Raw genomic sequence first — 19246 nt, 5'->3', positions numbered from 1 at the left:
AAAAGAGAGACTAAATTTGATATGAAAATAACAAGACTGTAATATAAATTAACAAGTTTGAAGTACAACATAACATATTTTTCTGAGCATCACACAAAAGTACATTGATCATTTTCCTACATTTTCACAATTCCCATTCAAGCTTTTCCTCCTTTCATTTGAAATTGTTGGCTGCCTCTTTTTGGAATTTCCTATTTTTAACGTTGTTTTTCGGTCATTTTTCCATACACTCATATATATATATATATATATATATATCCGATTCCAATAACCATATCATTACTTGTTATGGTAGAGTTCTTCACTTTCTCGTTCAGTCTTAGTTGAGAATTTGCGAGTCATTTTCAGAAATATGGCTTTGACTCTAAGCTTTGTGAGAGAAACAAACCAGGTATCTATTTCTTCCTCCTCGATCGAATTCATCCATGCTTCTTCAAATCATCCTTTGAATATGAATTAAACCCGGGTATTTGTGTACGAGAAACCTACAATACGCTTCAATATTGTTTATAGCTTATAAACAGTGTAGCTTCCATGCACTCCCTTGCCCCAGAGATTTTTGAAAACTAGATTAATGTGACTAGCAGGGCTTTATTTAGATTATAGATGCTCTCATCCGTTTGATTTGCACCCATTGGTAGCATCAATCTTTGCACAAGAAATTTGAGGGAGAGAACTCGAGGCTTGATCAGTTAGAGCCGAGAGGGACGGAGAAACATGTTAAAGAAAATGCGTGCTGGTTTTTTTCCCCCTTTACAATTTTACATTGTGATTTATAGGTCATGGGTTCTCATTCCCAAGATATTAGTTTTTTGAGATTGAGCTTATTTCCGTTTGATTTTTTATTTATAACAAATATGTTTTTATTGAGAGCTTAATATTTACGGAAGGGGCGCATTATTATGAGTCTTACATTGAGGAGTTTGTACAAATGTAGTGTGGTTTATAATTAAAAAGTTCTCCTTCCTAATAAGTTAGTCTTTTAGAATTGGACTCTTCATATGAATATACTACCTTCGGTCCTTAATATAACTCCTTATTTGACTTTTATTTTGATCCTAAATATAAGACCCCAATCCACTTTATCTCTAATATTTATGTATTTTTTTCAAGGTAGTTCTTCTAATAATGATAGCTCTCACGAATATATTTGATTAGTAAGGATGTTTTAGGAAAGACAACATTTATCTATTACAAATAACTAATTTAACATGTTTTCTTAATCTCCTCAAATTAGTTAACTAGCTCTTATAGTTAGGATTAGAGATAGTATTAGAGTATTATATATCAATATGCATATAGAGCTTATATATAAATATATATATATCATAAAATAGTTTTATATATTAGAATAATTTGATAAAAGAATAATAATTATACGACACAAAGAAGATTGATATTTTATATTTAATATTAAAATAAACTCTCTAATTAGCTGTTATATTTAGAATATTATGAACTATTCCCTCCTATCCTATTGATAAGATCCTAAGATTTGAATTAATTTGATCCTTTTTGTAAGATCCTACTAAGGATTATTTAAATATTAAAGGTATTTTTACCAATTTTGCCCTCAATTAATATTCTAGTATCTTTCTTCCTTTATCTCATTATTGTTATTTCTCTCTCTTCTTTTCTTTCTCAAGACATACTTAAAAAAAAAAGAGGTTTAATTTTTATATATTTATTACTTTTAACTAATTTTAACTATTTTCTTAAACCACATAATTTAATTAATGAGATGTTATAAATAGGACCAGTAGAGCATCGCTTTGCTTAAGATTTTACAGGTGATAGAAATTGAAATACTTTATGACAGATTAAGGGCTTGTTATTAAGTGGTTATAAATTGAGATAAAACGTGACTTGGCAATAACTGAGACTTTTGAACGCCTTTTCATTTCTTGGTTACGAGAAATAAATTGGACAGTGCACCGAGTTAAAGACGGCTGAAGGGACAAAAATAAATGGGATGTGAACGGATGATACGGTCGGTGGCATTTAATTAGAGCCGTCGAAACGCCTTTAACCCTTTTTTAAGTAAAAAACCGGGCTTGTATTTTAGGATATCGAAAAAATTGGGTTTAAAAGAGTTAATCTTTCAGGATTCAGAAATAAAAAGATCAGTCTTTTTAAACCCATCTATTTTTTAATTATCAGAATATTTATATAATTGTTGATTAGTTTAAGTCTGAATTAGAAAATCATTTAGAAGAACCAATACTTAATTCATATAATTAAAATCAATTAGACATCTTGAATCGTTGGAGGGACAATTAAAATCTACTTTCAATTCTTTCAAGAACTGTAAATTGATATTCTTTGCATTCCAATTATTATAACAGCTAACGAATCTTCTTTTATCATCTATTCACATGTTTGAACAAAATATAGAAATTTTCTTATTCTAACAAATGTTTAGGCTTTTATTTGTATTTGTAACTACTACATAGTTTTACTTTAAATAAAAGTGATGAAAATAAAAACTTGATATTTTTATCACTGAAGAAGAGCTCATCTCTAGTAAAGAATAATCAAATATTGTTGACCTTGATGCTTGTGATAAATATGAAGATAATAATTATGTTGATGTTGTTAATCTTTAGTTGTATAGTTTTTATCTTTTTGCTTTCCTTGTTTTATTTGTTTTTTTAAGTTTAAATAATAATTCATTAGTGTTTGATGTTTTTCTCTATATATCATTAGTTTATTTTATTAATATTATAACTTGAATAAAAAATTTTAAATGTTTCATTGTTTTATTTTTTATTTCAAAATAATTGAAAAGAATTTAAATTTTAAAAAAATTACATAAAAAAGCTAGTTTTTTTAGGTTTTGAACTCATTTAATAATATGATAATTTTAAAATATATGGGTTTTAAATGGCCAGCCTTCTTAGATCTGACTCTTTAAAGGCTAATCTTTTAGGACCTGATCGGTTTTTATTTACAGCTCTACACTTAATTGGGGTCATAAAGGGGCCTCAACGAATTAAATGCTTTGTAAACAAACATTTATGACCCGCGTTCTTGCCTCCCTTCCAGTCCCTACCGACAGGCAACTTGCCTCTTCAACCGCTTTACGCTTTTTTTTTTTTAAGCCGAACCTCTTTGCCCTTAGTTTTGATCTGTTTATATTAAATGTTTACGTAAATTAATTTTTCTTCTCATTTTTTCCTTTTATTTTGTAAATCAGGCTTCTGCACCATTCAGACCCATTTATGTCTCATATCCTTCTTTCTCTTCCTAAATAATTTATGTCTCATACTTCTTGTTATGATATATTCTTTTGGCCCTATTTATAAAGTAATTTTAGCATGTTTGATATAAATTAGAAAAAAAAAGTTAACTGCATTTCTTCATTAAAATATAACAGTTTTTTAATTTTAACCCTATTTAGCATATACACTTTTAAAAAAGTAACCATCTAAACTATAATAAATAAACACTAAAAATTTAATGAATTGTCTTATAAATAAGATCAAGATAAACTTTCTTTCTATCTTATACTATCTCTGGTCCTTAATAAGACTCAATTGATTATTTTGAGAAAATTAAGAAAAAAATCACTTAATTATAGAATATGTTACATGATTCCTTTAAAATTTTTATATGTATCATTAGATTATATATAGTTTTATAATCCAAACAGATTAGTTTAAAAAAAAATGATACATATAATATTTTAAAATAACTTATTTAATTTTTTTAAAAATAATAATTATCTTTTATATTTTTAATAAAACATATTTTAATTGTTACGCCTCCGTTGCTTTCTTTTTTTTTTGGTTCCTGTGGCGTAGGTACTTTTCGCGGGAAATTCTTGTGTGAAGGAGGTGATACTAAACAGGCCTCACAAGCTGAATATTCTCAATCACGAAATGGTTAATTGGTCCAGCTTTTCTTCTGTTACATTTATATATATAAATATATATATTTATCATCTATTTTCTCCCAACACATTATTTTGATATTTTCTATTTTTTGATTTTTTCAGATAAGTCAGATGAAGGAGAGATTGGCGTTGTATGAGAACGACCCATCAGTAAAATTGATCATCTTAAAGGTAAATAATTAAGCAGTGGAAGATTTCTTGACCGTTATCTTTCATTATTTAAATTTATAAATAAACTTCGGATGCTGGCGTAATAGAAGCGTTAAGAATGCATTCAAAACAGAAAAAAAGAAGTGTTAAGAAAAATATAACTCCATAACATATATAGACATTTCTTAATTAAATTATACTCCCTCCTGTCTTATTTATAAGTTTAAAGTTTGAGAAAGGATATGATCTACTTTATAAGTTTCAATTTGAATTTATCTTAACACTTAATACAAATTGGCTTTAATTATTTATTTATCATACCCCCTCTTATTACAGTTTTTTTGTATTTTTTTGTCTTTTTCTTAATTTATTATAAGGGCATATTTGAAATAAAAATATACTTCTAATCTATTTATTACGGTTAACTAATTATCTACCATTTATAAATTAATTATTTAAAATTTTGATATCGTACTGATGTCTTGCAGCGCATTTCTATTTTACTTCGATACAGGCTAATGGAAAAGCTTATTGTGCTGGCGGTGACGTGATATCGGCGGTCACTTCTTCAATTGCAGGTCGGCGAGATGTTTAGTTTCAATAAAAGATAAAAAATAAAAAAACCATATTTTTATAATTTATATTAAATGTTAAACAAGATAGAACCGGATTTTTATTTAATATAATAACGTGGAAAATACATGGTTCAATAAAATTTTATAGCAACAAAAAAATTATATATTGATCATATTGTTGTAAAAATATTATACATTTTCCTTTATCAATCATCATACCTTTGTTGAACAACTTGGTAGTTGAAAAGAGAAAACTTAAATGTGTTCTCGTTTTAGATTAGACACTCTCATATATTTTATGAAGTGTGAAAAATTAAATAAGTTCATATCTTATGAATACTTGATGTTATCATATATATATTGATATATTAATTTATTTAAATAACAAGCAATCAGAAATAGCAGCGTTGATTTATTGATGGTATTTAATGGAAGAACAGAGTGAAGGAGTTTGACATTTTTAAAAGCACTTAAAAAAAGTGTTTTTGTGCAAATTGAGATAAAATGCATCTTAAATATTATAAAATTACTTTCAAAAAACTAATCCAAACACCACAAAATAATTATGGGAACTCAAATTACTTGGTAAAGAGAGAATTAATTAAAAGAGCATTTTATCAGTATGTTACTCGTGTTATCAACCTGATTTTGGACGTTTTAAATATTTATTTTCCCTGAAGGTTGTGAACTAAAATATGTTATGCTTATTTTCATTTTGCTTTAAATATTTTGATAATTTAATATTTCGATTTTTAATGTTAGGCTCCTTCAATTTCTTTAATATTATATTATTAATATATTTTATGGAAAATAAATTTGGTGTGTATATATACATTGCCTGTCCGTGTGTGATTAATCTTCAAATTAAAGTTCAAAGATGTTCATGTTCAACATAATGGTGTGATTGGAAATAGGACACTGGACTTACCCAGCAAGCTTTTACAAGAAACAACTTACATTAGATCATTTGATAGCAACCTACAAAAAGCCAGTGGTGAGCTTGCTAGTCTCCCCTCAGATTATATATTTTCATTTTTAATTTCTAATCGTATAGTAAAAGAGACATTTATTGGTTCAATTAATAATATGAAGGTGTCTCTCATTAATGGAGTGGTTATGGGAGGAGGCGCCGGTCTATCCATGAACACAAATTTTAGAGTTGTCACTGAAAGAACTGTATGCTTCATCTTTTTTCTTCTCTCTTACATGCTCTCTTTGATTTTATTTATGGGACATGTTTTAGAAGCACGTAATTGTCTTAAATATTAGAAAGAATTTCACAGAAAGAAGTTTAAAATTATTAAATTCTAAATAAATAATTCCTATAAAAATATGTCATTATTTTTTTTACAGTATTTAATGAGTTATTTTTTAAAATGAAAATATTTAATGATTGTAAGGGAGACGTATAAAGGATAAATGATTCAATTTTAAGAAAATTTTAGTACTTAAGTTAACTTACATTAATTAGTGAATGAGTCAAGAATGACTCAGTATGCATTATAAGAACAAAAGGAGAAACTAAATTTCAACTTTTCAACAAAATTCAGCTGTACTATTCATGAGGATCAAAAAGTTGTATTATTCATAATTTCTTTTAAGCAGTACACAAATTCCATTGGCTATCATACAAATTATTAATAATTAATAAATAGTAACTAGTTAGTAATATTGAGTCTCGTATTGAATCATTACACTAATCTTATATCGTTTATTTAATTAATAGGTGTTTGCTATGCCAGAAGCATCAATAGGACTCTCCCCAGATGTGGGTGCTTCATATTTTCTCTCCAGGCTTCCTGGCCATTTTGGTAATATTCTAATTTAGGGATAATTAATCTGAAAATCCCTGTAGTTTTAACTAATTTTTAATTAAATAGTTATAGTTTTTTAATGAGAAAATTGGAGACAAGGATCCAAAGAAGATGATATATATATATATATATATATATTAAAGAGTATCCTAAAAGTTATAATTATTTAGGAGAGCAAATACTAAAATATAAACTTAAAAAAATACTAAGTTGCTCCTAAAACAGGATGAAGAAGGCGCATCAATTCAAGGTATGGAAAATTTCAATGAAAAGTTTTAGATGATACTCTTTGTTCTACGTTTTAATTTGTTCATAAAGGGTAGCGGATTTAGCAGATCCAGATATAAAAAATAGCTATGATCCACCCTAAATTCACGAGAATAATGGAAGATGAAGCTTATCAGGCAAGTTCTTTTTTTTTTTTTTTTAACTATTACAGGATGACAGAGTAGATGCTCTGAGACCAACATAGTAAAATGAAATGTGAAGGCTCGCTGATTATAAAATTTTCTAAAAACAGAACGTAAGTTCAATTAATGTATAATTATTTAGTCAAATTAATTAATTATATTAATTATTTATAATTAAATAATTATTAATTAAAATTTATTATTTTTATTTTATATTTCACTATTATCATTTAACTAATTTTAATTTAGATTAAATAAAATTAAGAAAATATAGGGACCCGATTAAAAATTCAGTAAAATTATAAGGATATGATAAAAAAAAAAAAAACTGTAAAGACCAAATTAAAAACAAATGAAAGTATAATAACTTAATTTGAAAATTGGCTAAACCATGAGAACTTGCAGATTGATTATCCCTCTAATCTAATACATTATTATCGACATTTACTCTTTACAATTCCAAGTAGAAAAATATTTTGATAACAAGCAACTATACTTATCCCGATTCTCCAATTTGCATCACATCATATATAGGGGAGTACCTAGGATTAACAGGAAGGCGTTTGAATGGAGCAGAAATGTTTAAATGTGGCTTAGCGACTCATTTTGTCCCTTCCAAGGTGTGTGTATATATCTGTTTATAACGTTGTATCATTCATCCACCTCTCATAGATTTTCTCTTCCACAACTTGAAATTATAACAGTGTGACATTATGTATTATAAATAGTAAAATTCACATCGCCCTCTTTCTCCTACGCAACAGAAGCTAAATTTGCTGGAAAAAGCCCTATACTCCGTGACAACTTCAGATAGTTCAACAATTACGGCATTAATTGATAAATTTACTGAAATAGTTTATCTTAAGGAAGGCAGCCCCTTGAAGAGGTAATTTTATGGTTATTCTGTTTCTTAATGTACACGCCCTTTTCTCGTAGCTTAAGCTTGAGACATAACAATAGATGATACTCTTTCGGTCTTTAATATAAGACTCGTTTAACTAATTTGATTATATTAAGGAAGTTAGGTAAGTTAGTTAATTACAAGAACAGTGACACATTTTTCCTAAAACACCATAATCATCTTTCTTAATAACCCCTCTCCCTCTTCTACTTGATTATGGCTGAGGGAGTATCCATATAGGTAATTTAGAGAAAATTAATAAATATGAGAAATGGGTCTTATATTTGGGACCAAAACCAACTCAAAAATTAGATTCTATATTAAGAACCGGAGGAGTATTATATATGTACGTGTGTGCGTGCACGTGTATTTTTCTCATTTGTTTGATTTTCTTCCTTTGGTTTGTGTATATATATTTCAAATGCTTAGGATCATTGTTAATGAAATCAACCATATGGCTGTACAGAACCATTATAAAAAGTCGCAAAAAAAAAAGGGAATATTGTATATAGTCATTCCCTTGCCAAACAATATTTCATCAGTTCTTGTTAGTTTACTAACAGACTGGACACAATCAACAAATGCTTCTCAAAAGGAACTGTTGAGGAAATTGTTCTATCATTGGTACGCATAGTTGAATTTGATGTTCATTTTTCATTCTCAGAAAAAAAAATTTAAAATCAGGATTTCTCGTCAGACAAGAATTAATATCTTATTTGAATAATGACATAATTTTCGCAGGAAAAGGAAATAGAAGTGAATGGAACAGAAAAGTGGATTGCAGATGCATTAAATTACATGCGTGGATCCTGTCCTACAAGCCTCAAGATATGGCTTAGATCAGTGAGTATATTAACTAAGATGTATATATCATTGGAAATTACATTCAAAACTTACAAATTAATGTGATTAGGTGAGAGAAGGCAGAGTAAAAAGCATTGAACAATGCCTTAATCGGGACTACAACATTAGCTGCCATTCCCTACGAAGAACTGTCAGCAATGATTTCTACGAGGTCAGAACTATTTGACAAAAAATGCCATTAACGTGGTGTAGTTTTAACTGTTGAACTGTCCTCTTCACTGCTCATAATTGAAAGCATCAATCTATCATAATTATATTCTATTGTGGCAAGCTTCATTTAATTTGAACAGACCTTTACAAAGCTCGTATTGTCTTGCAGGGTTCAAGAGCAAAGCTGTTTGATAAGGACAACAAGGCTATGGTAAGACAGAGAGAAAGATATAGGCTTCAGTTTTCAATATTTGATTCTGCTTATAATATTGCATGACAATGTTGGTTGCTTTTATTTGTGTTTTGGTGTTTTGATTAGTGGGATCCTCCAAAGTTGGAGCTGGTTAGTGAAGAAATGGTAGATCGGTACTTCAGGGAGGTTGAGGATGAGAATTGGGAGCGTCTGCACCTTCCTCGTAGGTCAAACTTACCCTGCAAGCTGTAGACTGAAGCCATGTGGAATAGTTATGGCATGGAAATGGAGAGGCCTTTTATACGGAAAAGGACCTATATGTAATATTTGGGAATTAAATGATCAATGTCTTGCGTGTTTTGTTTATTATTTTAGTGTTGTTTTGGTTTATAATGTTGCATAATATAGCATGGACTTCTTAATTATTATTGGACATGGAGTCGCAAGCTCAGATGAAATTTCTATAATTTTTTAAGGGTGAAACTGTTAAAGCCTTTATGCCGAGTCTGAGCAAGCAAGCCCACTATTCCTTATTTTCTTAAAAAATAATTAATTCAATTCATTTTGTGTGCTTATCACAACAAAAAGAAAAAAGAAAAAAGATGCTTTCTTTAATTCAGTTCGTGTGTGACTATATACACCTTGTTGCCTCCAAAGCGAGCTGTGGTATGTGGAAGACTCGCCATATCTGCAAGAAATCACAGACGCAGTATTGATTGCTTCAAAGTGACTCTGAAAATCTTAAAAGACGAAATATATATATATATATATATATATATATGAAAACCTCCCTGACTTTAATAGGTATATACACATAACCGGGCATTCTTACGAAGCCACTGCAAACAGTAACCCAAAAAAAAAAAAACCAAAATACTGTAGGGTGGGAGGTATTTACCAAAATACTACATATAAAATTGTTCTTAAGATGAAATTTGACATTATCTTCGAGGAATCTTAAAACATTTTGTTTATTTATTTGAAAATCTTCATAGTTTAATTTATCTCAGTTTCAAATCCATTAGCTTAGCCTTTTTTTTTTTCACTCTTAAACTTTCTTCCATTAAAATTTAAAAGGGAGAATTACAATCAGGTACAAGAAAAGAATTTAATTACTTTAGAATCCATTAACAAGTGAAAAGTAAATAATAACAAGTTTTAAACTAGAAAATAATAACAGATTCAGGCTCATTAGAACTTTGTAGTAATTAAATTTCTGTCTTAAGACCTCTTCGTAATTCTCCCAGTTTAAAAACAGTTAATTCAAAATTGAACACCGTTAAAATTTAGGTTAAAGGGCGGATGGATTCTGAATCATCTTTTCTTACGCAGCTCCTTCTGGTAACTCCCAAGCTTTCTCTCTTCTTTCCCACCATTATGCATCCCATATTATGTTCTCTTTTTTCTTTTTTCAGTTATTAATTATATTTCTTACTCTTCTTTAAGGACATATTTCGAAAAATAATATTTAATTTTTACATATTTATTATTACTGGAATCCCTGTACCCATCGTGAGGGAGGAGCCATGGGCCTGATGCAAGCGTTCTTGAAAGTAATGTCATCAAACAGGTCTGACTTTTATGCTCTGCTTGGATGGATGGGAAGAAAAGTTGAGAGGAAAAAAAAAATGAGAGGAGAGAAAATAGAGAAAAGAAAAAACTGGAGGGAAGTTGTGATCATCCCTCTTGCTTGGATGGATGAGAGAAAATAGAAAGGAAAGAAAATTAGCATATATCTAAATGATTAAAATGTCCTTATCAAAATATATCATATTTACAATTAAATTAAATTAAATATTAGAATAGGAAAATTATACTACCATTAGCATCATCAAGTAATTTAAAATCAAGTTATTTGGTTTGTATATATTTTCAGATTATTATATTTTAAAACCAAATTATTTAATAAAAATATTGTTTTAAGATGAAAAAAAAGTGAATGACTTTTTAAACATAATAAAAAAATAAATATGGAGAGAAAAAGAGAGGAGGGGCAGTCATGGAAGTCTTGTTTTTCCTTCCTAAATCTCTCTATATATGGAGAGAAAATAAGGTATGAAGCCCACTTTATTTTCTCCTCTATTTTTCTTTCCTCCTACATTTTCTCTTCTATCCAAATAAGAGAAAGCTTGTTTCTCCTCATATTTTCCTTTTTAGTTTTTTCTCCTCTCTAATTTTCTCTAAATCCAAACAGGGGTTAATGCCAAGTTTTCCGAAAGAAATGTACGAGGCAAGGGCTTTGAAATAAAATTGGCAAGGGATCATCCTCTTTTAACTAACGTGTGGGCTTCGATTCCTGTTTAGATAGAGAAAAAGTTAAATTTTCCGGCCAACTATCTCACCTTGCCTACAATTAGCAGATGCGGATAAGTTTGGACTGTTAATTTATCTGAAAGATGATTTGTTTAGCCAAAAGTGGGTAAGATGAGTTCAGTTCCCAAAAAAAAAAAAGATCAATAAGAGGTCAGTTAAAGAGACGTAAAGTAGATCCTTGAAGGTGACGTGACTACACAAATGGTTTGCATGCAAGCATTTATGATCTGGTGCTGGGGAGATAAGCCAACAGCGTGTTTATTATTTTAAATATGGTTTTTATTTAAAATCATTGATATATATGCACTTTCTTTTTCTTTTTTTTTCCCTCTCTCGTTTTTCTTAAAAGTGACGCCAAACCGGTCCGGTTTTGAATGCCAAATTTTTTTTCATAAAAAGAGGTTGTGAAGCATCTAGAAGGCTAGGACTTTGAGATAAAGTAATTAAAAGGACAATTAAAGGTTGGCTTAAAAAAGGACCGCTAAAGAGGCGTTTGCGAAGAAAAAGACAAAAGTAGGACCCATAGGTAATGGGACCATACTCAAATTCACTTTAACTAATTTATTAAAAATTAAATGATAATTAAACATTAACTACTCTTTAAATGATTTATATTTTAGACCAAATCATCATTTTTTTTTTATTGTAAAGAGAAATGAGTACATGTGATTTTTAAGTAACAGACTTTAAATTTGTCTTTAAAGACCCATTTCAAATAACAATATTTTAATAGGTTTTAATAATATTGGACTTACAAATAATAATATTTTTTTGTAAGAATTCTTTACTTAGAATTTTGTATTTTCCAACTTCTTGTTTTTAGTGATAATTACAATAAAGTCTTAATGAAGGAAAATAACTACCAAAAAATCCCAATAACAAGTTAGAAGTTGTTATTTTCTACTCTAGAATTTATTATTAAAGACTACTTAAGTTATTATTTAAATTTTCTAGTAATTATGTTTTTTCTTTAGGATTTGATTGTAATTCTCCCTTGTTTTTATGAGATTCTTCCTTATTTCTATGAATTTATCTTAGATGTGGTGACATTTTGAATGGCTAAATTTAATTTCGAACTCCGTCAAAATCAGCGCCATCAAACTTCTATATCCTTAATTATTGGCTTGACTAAATAATACTCCCTCCGTTTCTTATTATAAGAGACAAATAACCAAAATACATTGATAAAAAAACAGTTAAAATTGGTTAAGAACAATTAATGTGTAAAAAGTATACTTTTTTTCCAAAAATGTCCTCATTAATAAGGAGAGAGAGCATGAGAGAGAACAATTAAATTATTAAAAGAAAGAGAAGTGGGAGGGAGAGAGAGTGTGAGTTGGAGATAATAAATATGGGTAAAATAGAAAATCAACACAAAAAAATAGATACAACTTTTAAGTGTCTCTTATATATAGGAACATGCCATAAATATCAAATGTCTCTTATAATAAGGAACGGAGGAGTATAACTTTTATAGCTAATGCCAATAAGCAATAATGAAAAGTTAAGTTTAACAATTATGTTCCGGTAAAAATAATAATTGGAGCCAATGAGGCACCCTTCACTATTTAACTTCAAGCAGAGTCACATGCTAATTTTTTGTGAACGCGTGGTCACATTCCCTCCACAAGTTAAGAACCGATATTCCTAAACATTATATTACACACACACACACACACGAGATCCCTATAACCGTATGCATTATTACTTGTTATGGTAGAGTTCTTCACTTTCTCGTTCAGTCTTAGCTGAGAATTTGTGAGTCATTTTCAGAAATATGGCTTTGACGGTAAGCCTTGTGAGAGAAGCAGACCAGGTATCACTTTCTTGCTCTTTGATTGAAAATAAACAATGTAATTAGCTTTTATATTAAGAATAGCATGAAGTATCTCTTTGTTAGTTTAGGATTCAAGGTCCAAAAAATCTCTTCGTTTAGGATTTTACACTTGATGATAGAAATTGCAATACTTTATGGGAGAGGGAGGGAGGTGGGAGAAGACAGATTAAGGCATTGCTTGGCTTACTTAGATGTTTATAAGTACGTTTCATGTAATTTGAAGCAAAACTCTATTCATATAATTACATTATATTTCATTATTTGAAAAGCTACTTACAAACCATTCCAAACAAGTCCTTAATTAGAAATGAGCTGCATATACCTATACTTTTATATTTTCAATTCCTTCATTATTTTTTATATGAAGAGAGTTTATAGAAGGGAGAACAATCTCGTGAAGGAAATGTGCTCGGCAATAATTGGGGCTTTTGAATGCGTTTTCATTTTTCGTTACGAGAAATAAATTCGATATTACTTAGAAAAATTGTATGTAGGTATTGAGCAAGAGACATTTTCATATTCCTTTTTTGAAAAAAAATATTTTTCTGTTATATTTTTAATAAAACATCTTTTAATTTTTACTCCTCCATTGCCTTTTTATTTTTTGTGGTGTAGGTACTTTTCGTGGGAAATTCTTGTGTGAAGGAAGTGATACTAAACAGGCCTCACAAGCTGAATACTCTCAATCACGAAATGGTTAATTGGTCGAGCTTCTCTACTGTTAAATATATGAGTAAAATACATTGACTACCCCTCTATTTTACTTAAATTACAGAAACCTCTTTTTATTTTGAAAATATATATAAACTTCTTTTCAAATTAAAATGTATGTTACACAAACCTCCCTTATATTTTTAAAATTCAATTTCCATCCATCCAACCGTTAGTTGACTGTTAAGTTTGACTTGTAAATTTTTATTTTGACCAAAATATCCCTATTTAACGTAAATGTTGTTTAAACATTTATATCTTTAAAAAAAATAATTTTTGATACAACAAAAAATAATTATAATGCATGTATTTTCAAAATTTTTAATATGTTATAAAAATTTTAATTTCAATTATATTGTAGAATTATATAATTTTAGTTCCTTATGAAATATTGAAAATTAAGATTTTTTTTAAATGGCTAGAAAATATTTTGAATGCTTATTTTCTCATCACATAATATAAATTATGCCAGTTTGAAAACTTATAGAAATCATTTAAATTTATGTTTGCATTAACTAGATTACTTAATTTTTGGCCTAATACAATAAAAACATTAAACAAGCAACAATTTTCAAAAATAAAATAAATAAAATTAAGGTAAAAGAGAAAATCTTAAATTTTTTGATATAGTTTTAACCAAGATTTTGGGATTTAGTATTATGAAGGGTAATTTAGCAAATAGAAAGTATTTCAATATAAATTTGAATTTAAAAAACATCTTTTTGAAATATTCTTAACAGAGTTAATAGTTTGGATTTAAGTGTATGTTTTCAAAATAGAAGGGAGATCTGTGTAATTAAGACAAAATGCAAGGGAGTTATAGTATTTTACTCTAAATATATATAGCATTTGTCTTCTCCCAACACATTATTTTGATATTTTCTACTTTATTTTTGCAGGTAAGTCAGATGAAGGGGAGATTGACGCTGCATGAGAACGACCCATCAGTAAACCTTATAATTTTAAAGGTAACTAATTGAGCAGTTGAAGATTTCTTAACCGTTATCTTTTATTATTTAAATTTTATAAATAAACTTCGTATACTGGTGTAACAGAAGCTTTAAGAAAAATATAACTCCATAACACATATATAGAATTTTCTTAATTAAATTATATTTAAAATTTTGATATTGTACTGATGTCTCCTGTATTAAAAGCTGTATTAATTATATAGAGAGCATTTCTATTTTATTTTGATACAGGCTAAAGGAAAAGGATTTTGTGCTGGTGGTGATGTGATATCGGTAGTCGCTTCTTCAATTGCTGGTAGGTAAAATGGTTAATTTCAATTAAATATAAAAAATAACCATATTTTTATACATTTAGATTAATATTTTAATCAAAACAGGATATATATATATATATATAACTGGATTTTTAATTAGTATAATAGCGTGGAAAATAAATGATTCAATAAAAGATTATATATTGGTCATATTATTGTAAATAGATTTTAGGGAAAATAAATTTGGTGTGTATATATGCATTTCGTGTCCGTACTGTGTGTGATTAATCTTCATTCGAAGTTCAAAGATGTTCATGTTTAATATAATGGCGTGATTTGAAATAGGACACTGGACTTATTCTGCAATCTTTTACAAGAAACTACTTACATTAGATCATTTCATAGCAACCTACAAAAAACCAGTGGTGAGCTTGCTAGTCTTTCCAGATTATATATTTTCATTTTTAATTTATAATCATATAAAAGAAACATTTAATGATTTAATTAATAACATGAAGGTGTCTCTCGTTAATGGAGTGGTCATGGGAGGAGGAGCTGGTCTATCCATGAACACAAACTTTAGAGTTGTCACTGAGAGAACTGTATGTTTCTTTTTTTTCCCTCTCTTTTACATTCGCTTTGATCTCATATATTCAATATGTAGGGAAAAAAGTTATGAGATCTGCATTGTTTAGATATGGTTTTAATAGATTTAAAATTTTTAATTGATTTTTAAATAAAAATAGACTTTTTTTGAAAAAATTGACAATTAACAAATTATCTTTATTTTAAATTTTGTATGCACTAAAATAATTCTTTTAAAAAAGTAAAAAAAAAAAGAAAAAGCGGACGGTCCAAATTTTGCTGCATATTATTATCATACTTGATGAGCACTAAAACCACTTCCATTTATATTGGGTCATTAGACTAATCTTGTTTCATTTTTGTGTAATTAATAAATAGGTGTTTGCAATGCCGGAAGCATCTATAGGACTTTTTCCTGATGTGGGTGCTTCATACTTTCTCTCAAGGCTTCCCGGTTATTTTGGTAATATTCTAATCTATGAGTACATCATCAACATAAAATTTTGACAATTTCTATATATACAGTAAAATGTTGTAATAAGAACTATATAAGCAAATACACATACGTGATAATTCCGTTATGCTATAATTTTTGTCATTCTTACATGTTCTTGACCTCATCAATTAATTATTCATACACAATTTATAATATCGAGTTTAAATGACATTTTCCTCTTTTTTTATACCACGCTATTCGGGACTCGGTCAATTGCTGTTCTTCTTTCTCTTAGATCTTTTGCGTTCATGGCCCTAATAACTATTACTGTCTTAAAAAAATTCATGTTAGGAAACAAATATGAATAAAAACAAAAATTAATTAGATTGCTTTAACGGTCCAATTTGACTTCAAAAACACTGCAATTTATTGCATTTGTGATACTTATTTTGATTCTCCAACTTATCTCATATGTGCTCATATACAGGGGAGTATCTAGGATTAACAGGAAGACGTTTGAATGGAGCAGAAATGGTTAAATGTGGCCTTGCTACTCATTTCGTCCCTTCCAAGGTAATTAATAAATAACATTATTCTGCTCCACCACCTCTCCTGAATATTCTCTTCTAATCCTCAAGTTGAACCTATAATAATGTGACATTATGTATTTACTAGTAAAATTCACGTCACTTTCCTCTGTGCAACAGAAGCTAAAGTTGCTGGAAAAAGCCCTACAGTCTGTGAAAACTTCAGATATTTCAACAATTACTGCATTAATTGATAAGTTTTCTGAAATAGCTCATATTGAGGAAGACAGCCCTTTGAAGAGGTAATTTTGTAGTTTTTTTGTTTTGTTTCATATAGCTAGTCAGATCCCTTGCCAAACAATCTTTCAATAATTCTTGTTAATTTACTATCCAATGTGCCTGGTACATGTACTTAAATCTTTTCCCAGTATTTCGTCAGATACGGTGATTACAGCCACATTCTTTTGACAAATTAAACAGACTGGACACAATCAACAAATGCTTCTCAAAAGGAACCGTGGAGGAAATTGTTCTATCCTTGGTACGCACAGTTGAATTTAATGTTCATTTTTCATTCTTAGAAAAAAAAAAGATTGAAATCAGGATTTTCCAAACAAAAATTAGTACCTTATTTGAATAATGTCATAATTTTGGTAGGAAAAGGAAATAAAAGTTGACGGAGCAGAAAAGTGGATCGAAGATGCATTAAATTACATGCGCGGATCTTGTCCTACAGGCCTCAAGATATGGCTTAGATCCGTAAGTATATTTTCGGATATGTTTATATTATTAAAAAGTACTAACTCCGGTTGTTAATATAAAAACTTGTTTGATTTTAATTTCGATCTTTAATATAAGATCCTAATTTATTTTGTCTCTCATATTTATCTATTTTTCAAAAAATAGCTTTTATAATAATAGTAATTTTAGCCAATACACTTTATTAGGAAAGATATTTTAGAAAAGACAACATATATTTATTACAAATAACTGAATCAACTAATTTTTTTAACATGCTCAAATTAATCAATTAACTCTTATATTAAGATCAAGAGATAGTACTCTACATAAAAAAATTACAAAACAATGAAATGATGTGAACAGGTGAGAGAAGGCAGAGTACAAAGCATTGAACAATGCCTTTCCCGGGATTACAATATTGCCTGCCATTTCTTCCGAAGAACTATCAGCAGCGATTTCTACGAGGTTAGAATTGAACAAATTATATCACTCTACAATTTTGATTCTTAAACATTATCTACTACTTTATTTAAATCTGCTGAAAAATCTTGGCTTTAATTTTGGGAAAATCCAAAAAAAGGTCATTGGAATATGAGAAATGCCAGATTGGGTTCTTAAATTTTGAAAATGACAGAATGGGTCATTGACCCAATCTGTCATTTGTGAAATTCAGGCGAATTGACAATTTTGCCCTCATTTATTCATTCACTACAATGATTCAAGGAATCACTATAAGAGTTTAGGTGTTACCTAGATTCGTGTAGCGAATAACTACTCACTTTTTCATAGTCAGATGTCTTGTTATTAACTACAATTAATTCTGTAATCACTAGAACAATGTAAGCATTACCTAGATTTGTGTAGAGAATAACTACTCATTTTTTCATAGTCAGGTATCTTATTATTGTCAGGTACCTTATTATTAACTACAACAAATCTTGTAATCACTAGAACAGTGTAAGCGTTACTTAGATTTGTTTAGAGAATAACTACTCACTTTTGCTCAGGGGCAAAAATGTCAATTCGCCTGAATTTTACAAATGACAGATTGGGTCAATGACCCATTCTGTCATTTTCAAAATTTAAGGACCCAATCTGAAATTTGGTATATTTCAGGGACTTTTTCTGGGATTTTCCCTTTAATTTTCTTAGTCTTCGTTTAATTTTATAAAACTTTGTGCTTTTGTGCATGACAGGGTTCAAGAGCTAAGTTATTCGATAAAGACAACAAGCCTACGGTATGACATCTAATCTCTCTCTCTCTCTCACGCACACAATAATCTTCATTTGGCTCAGCAAAATGGCATCACAAATTCTGTCTTTAATTCGTGTCTTATGATTAGTGGGATCCTCCAAAGCTGGAGCTGGTTACTGAAGAAATGGTAAATCAATTCTTCGAAAATGTTGAGGATGAGAATTGGGAGTGTCTGCAACTTCCTCATAGACCAAACATAACCAGCAAGCTGTAGATTGAAACTCATTGCAATACTTGCGGCGCATCCAAATCAAGAGCCTTTTGCCTGGGAAAAAAAAAAAACAGAGAGGATATTTTTATTCTAATGTCATAAAATAAACAAAACCACGTTAGTAATTTGGGATATGCTCCCAAGTTTCTTATTATAAGAAATAACTATCAAAATCACATTACATTTAGTTAAAAGTAATGAATGTGTAAGATATATACACATTTCTTTCAGTTATATCCTTATTTGTAAATAAAATGCATGAGAGATAATAAGTGGCATATATTTAATGAGAATAAAAATAGAAAGATCAATTTAAAATATATTTAGGGACACTAAATTTCCGGGTCAAATTATATATCGTCTACTTGTCCCGCAGAGGGATTAGGGACAAATTTATTATTTAATTAGGAATCTCGGTATGATATTCACATGGTTGATCATATGTGCTGTGAA

General features: G+C 29.0%; 1 protein-coding gene across 1 annotated transcript; it reads left to right on the top strand.

Moving 5' to 3' along the window:
- Positions 1–307: 307 nt before the first annotated feature.
- On the top strand, positions 308–18796 carry LOC114715796 (probable 3-hydroxyisobutyryl-CoA hydrolase 3). The gene is made up of 14 exons (XM_028900689.1): positions 308–391; positions 3804–3884; positions 3998–4066; positions 4560–4623; positions 5535–5614; positions 5713–5796; positions 6347–6431; positions 7379–7464; positions 7609–7730; positions 8309–8369; positions 8487–8588; positions 17691–17792; positions 18524–18565; positions 18671–18796. Exons 1-14 carry the CDS (start codon positions 353–355, stop codon positions 18794–18796), a joined length of 1143 nt encoding a protein of 380 aa, XP_028756522.1. The 5' UTR covers positions 308–352.
- Positions 18797–19246: the final 450 nt, after the last annotated feature.

This window comes from Neltuma alba, unplaced genomic scaffold (genome assembly GCF_004799145.2).
Source record: "Neltuma alba isolate B1F8T4 unplaced genomic scaffold, ASM479914v2 tig00011614_pilon, whole genome shotgun sequence".
NCBI lineage: Eukaryota > Viridiplantae > Streptophyta > Magnoliopsida > Fabales > Fabaceae > Neltuma > Neltuma alba.
The sequence above is the reverse complement of the archived record's forward strand: the minus strand, read 5'-3'. Positions and strand labels throughout refer to the sequence as shown.

What these genes read in the sequence shown, in the direction of transcription:
- LOC114715796 (XM_028900689.1), top strand. Translation starts at nt 353, where the DNA reads ATGGCTTTGACTCTAAGCTTTGTGAGAGAAACAAACCAG. An exon ending in GGTCACTTCTTCAATTGCAG is followed by an intron (nt 4,624 to 5,534) that starts GTCGGCGAGATG and finishes GATTGGAAATAG; the next exon opens with GACACTGGACTTACCCAGCA. An exon ending in ATAAAGACAACAAGCCTACG is followed by an intron (nt 18,566 to 18,670) that starts GTATGACATCTA and finishes TCTTATGATTAG; the next exon opens with TGGGATCCTCCAAAGCTGGA.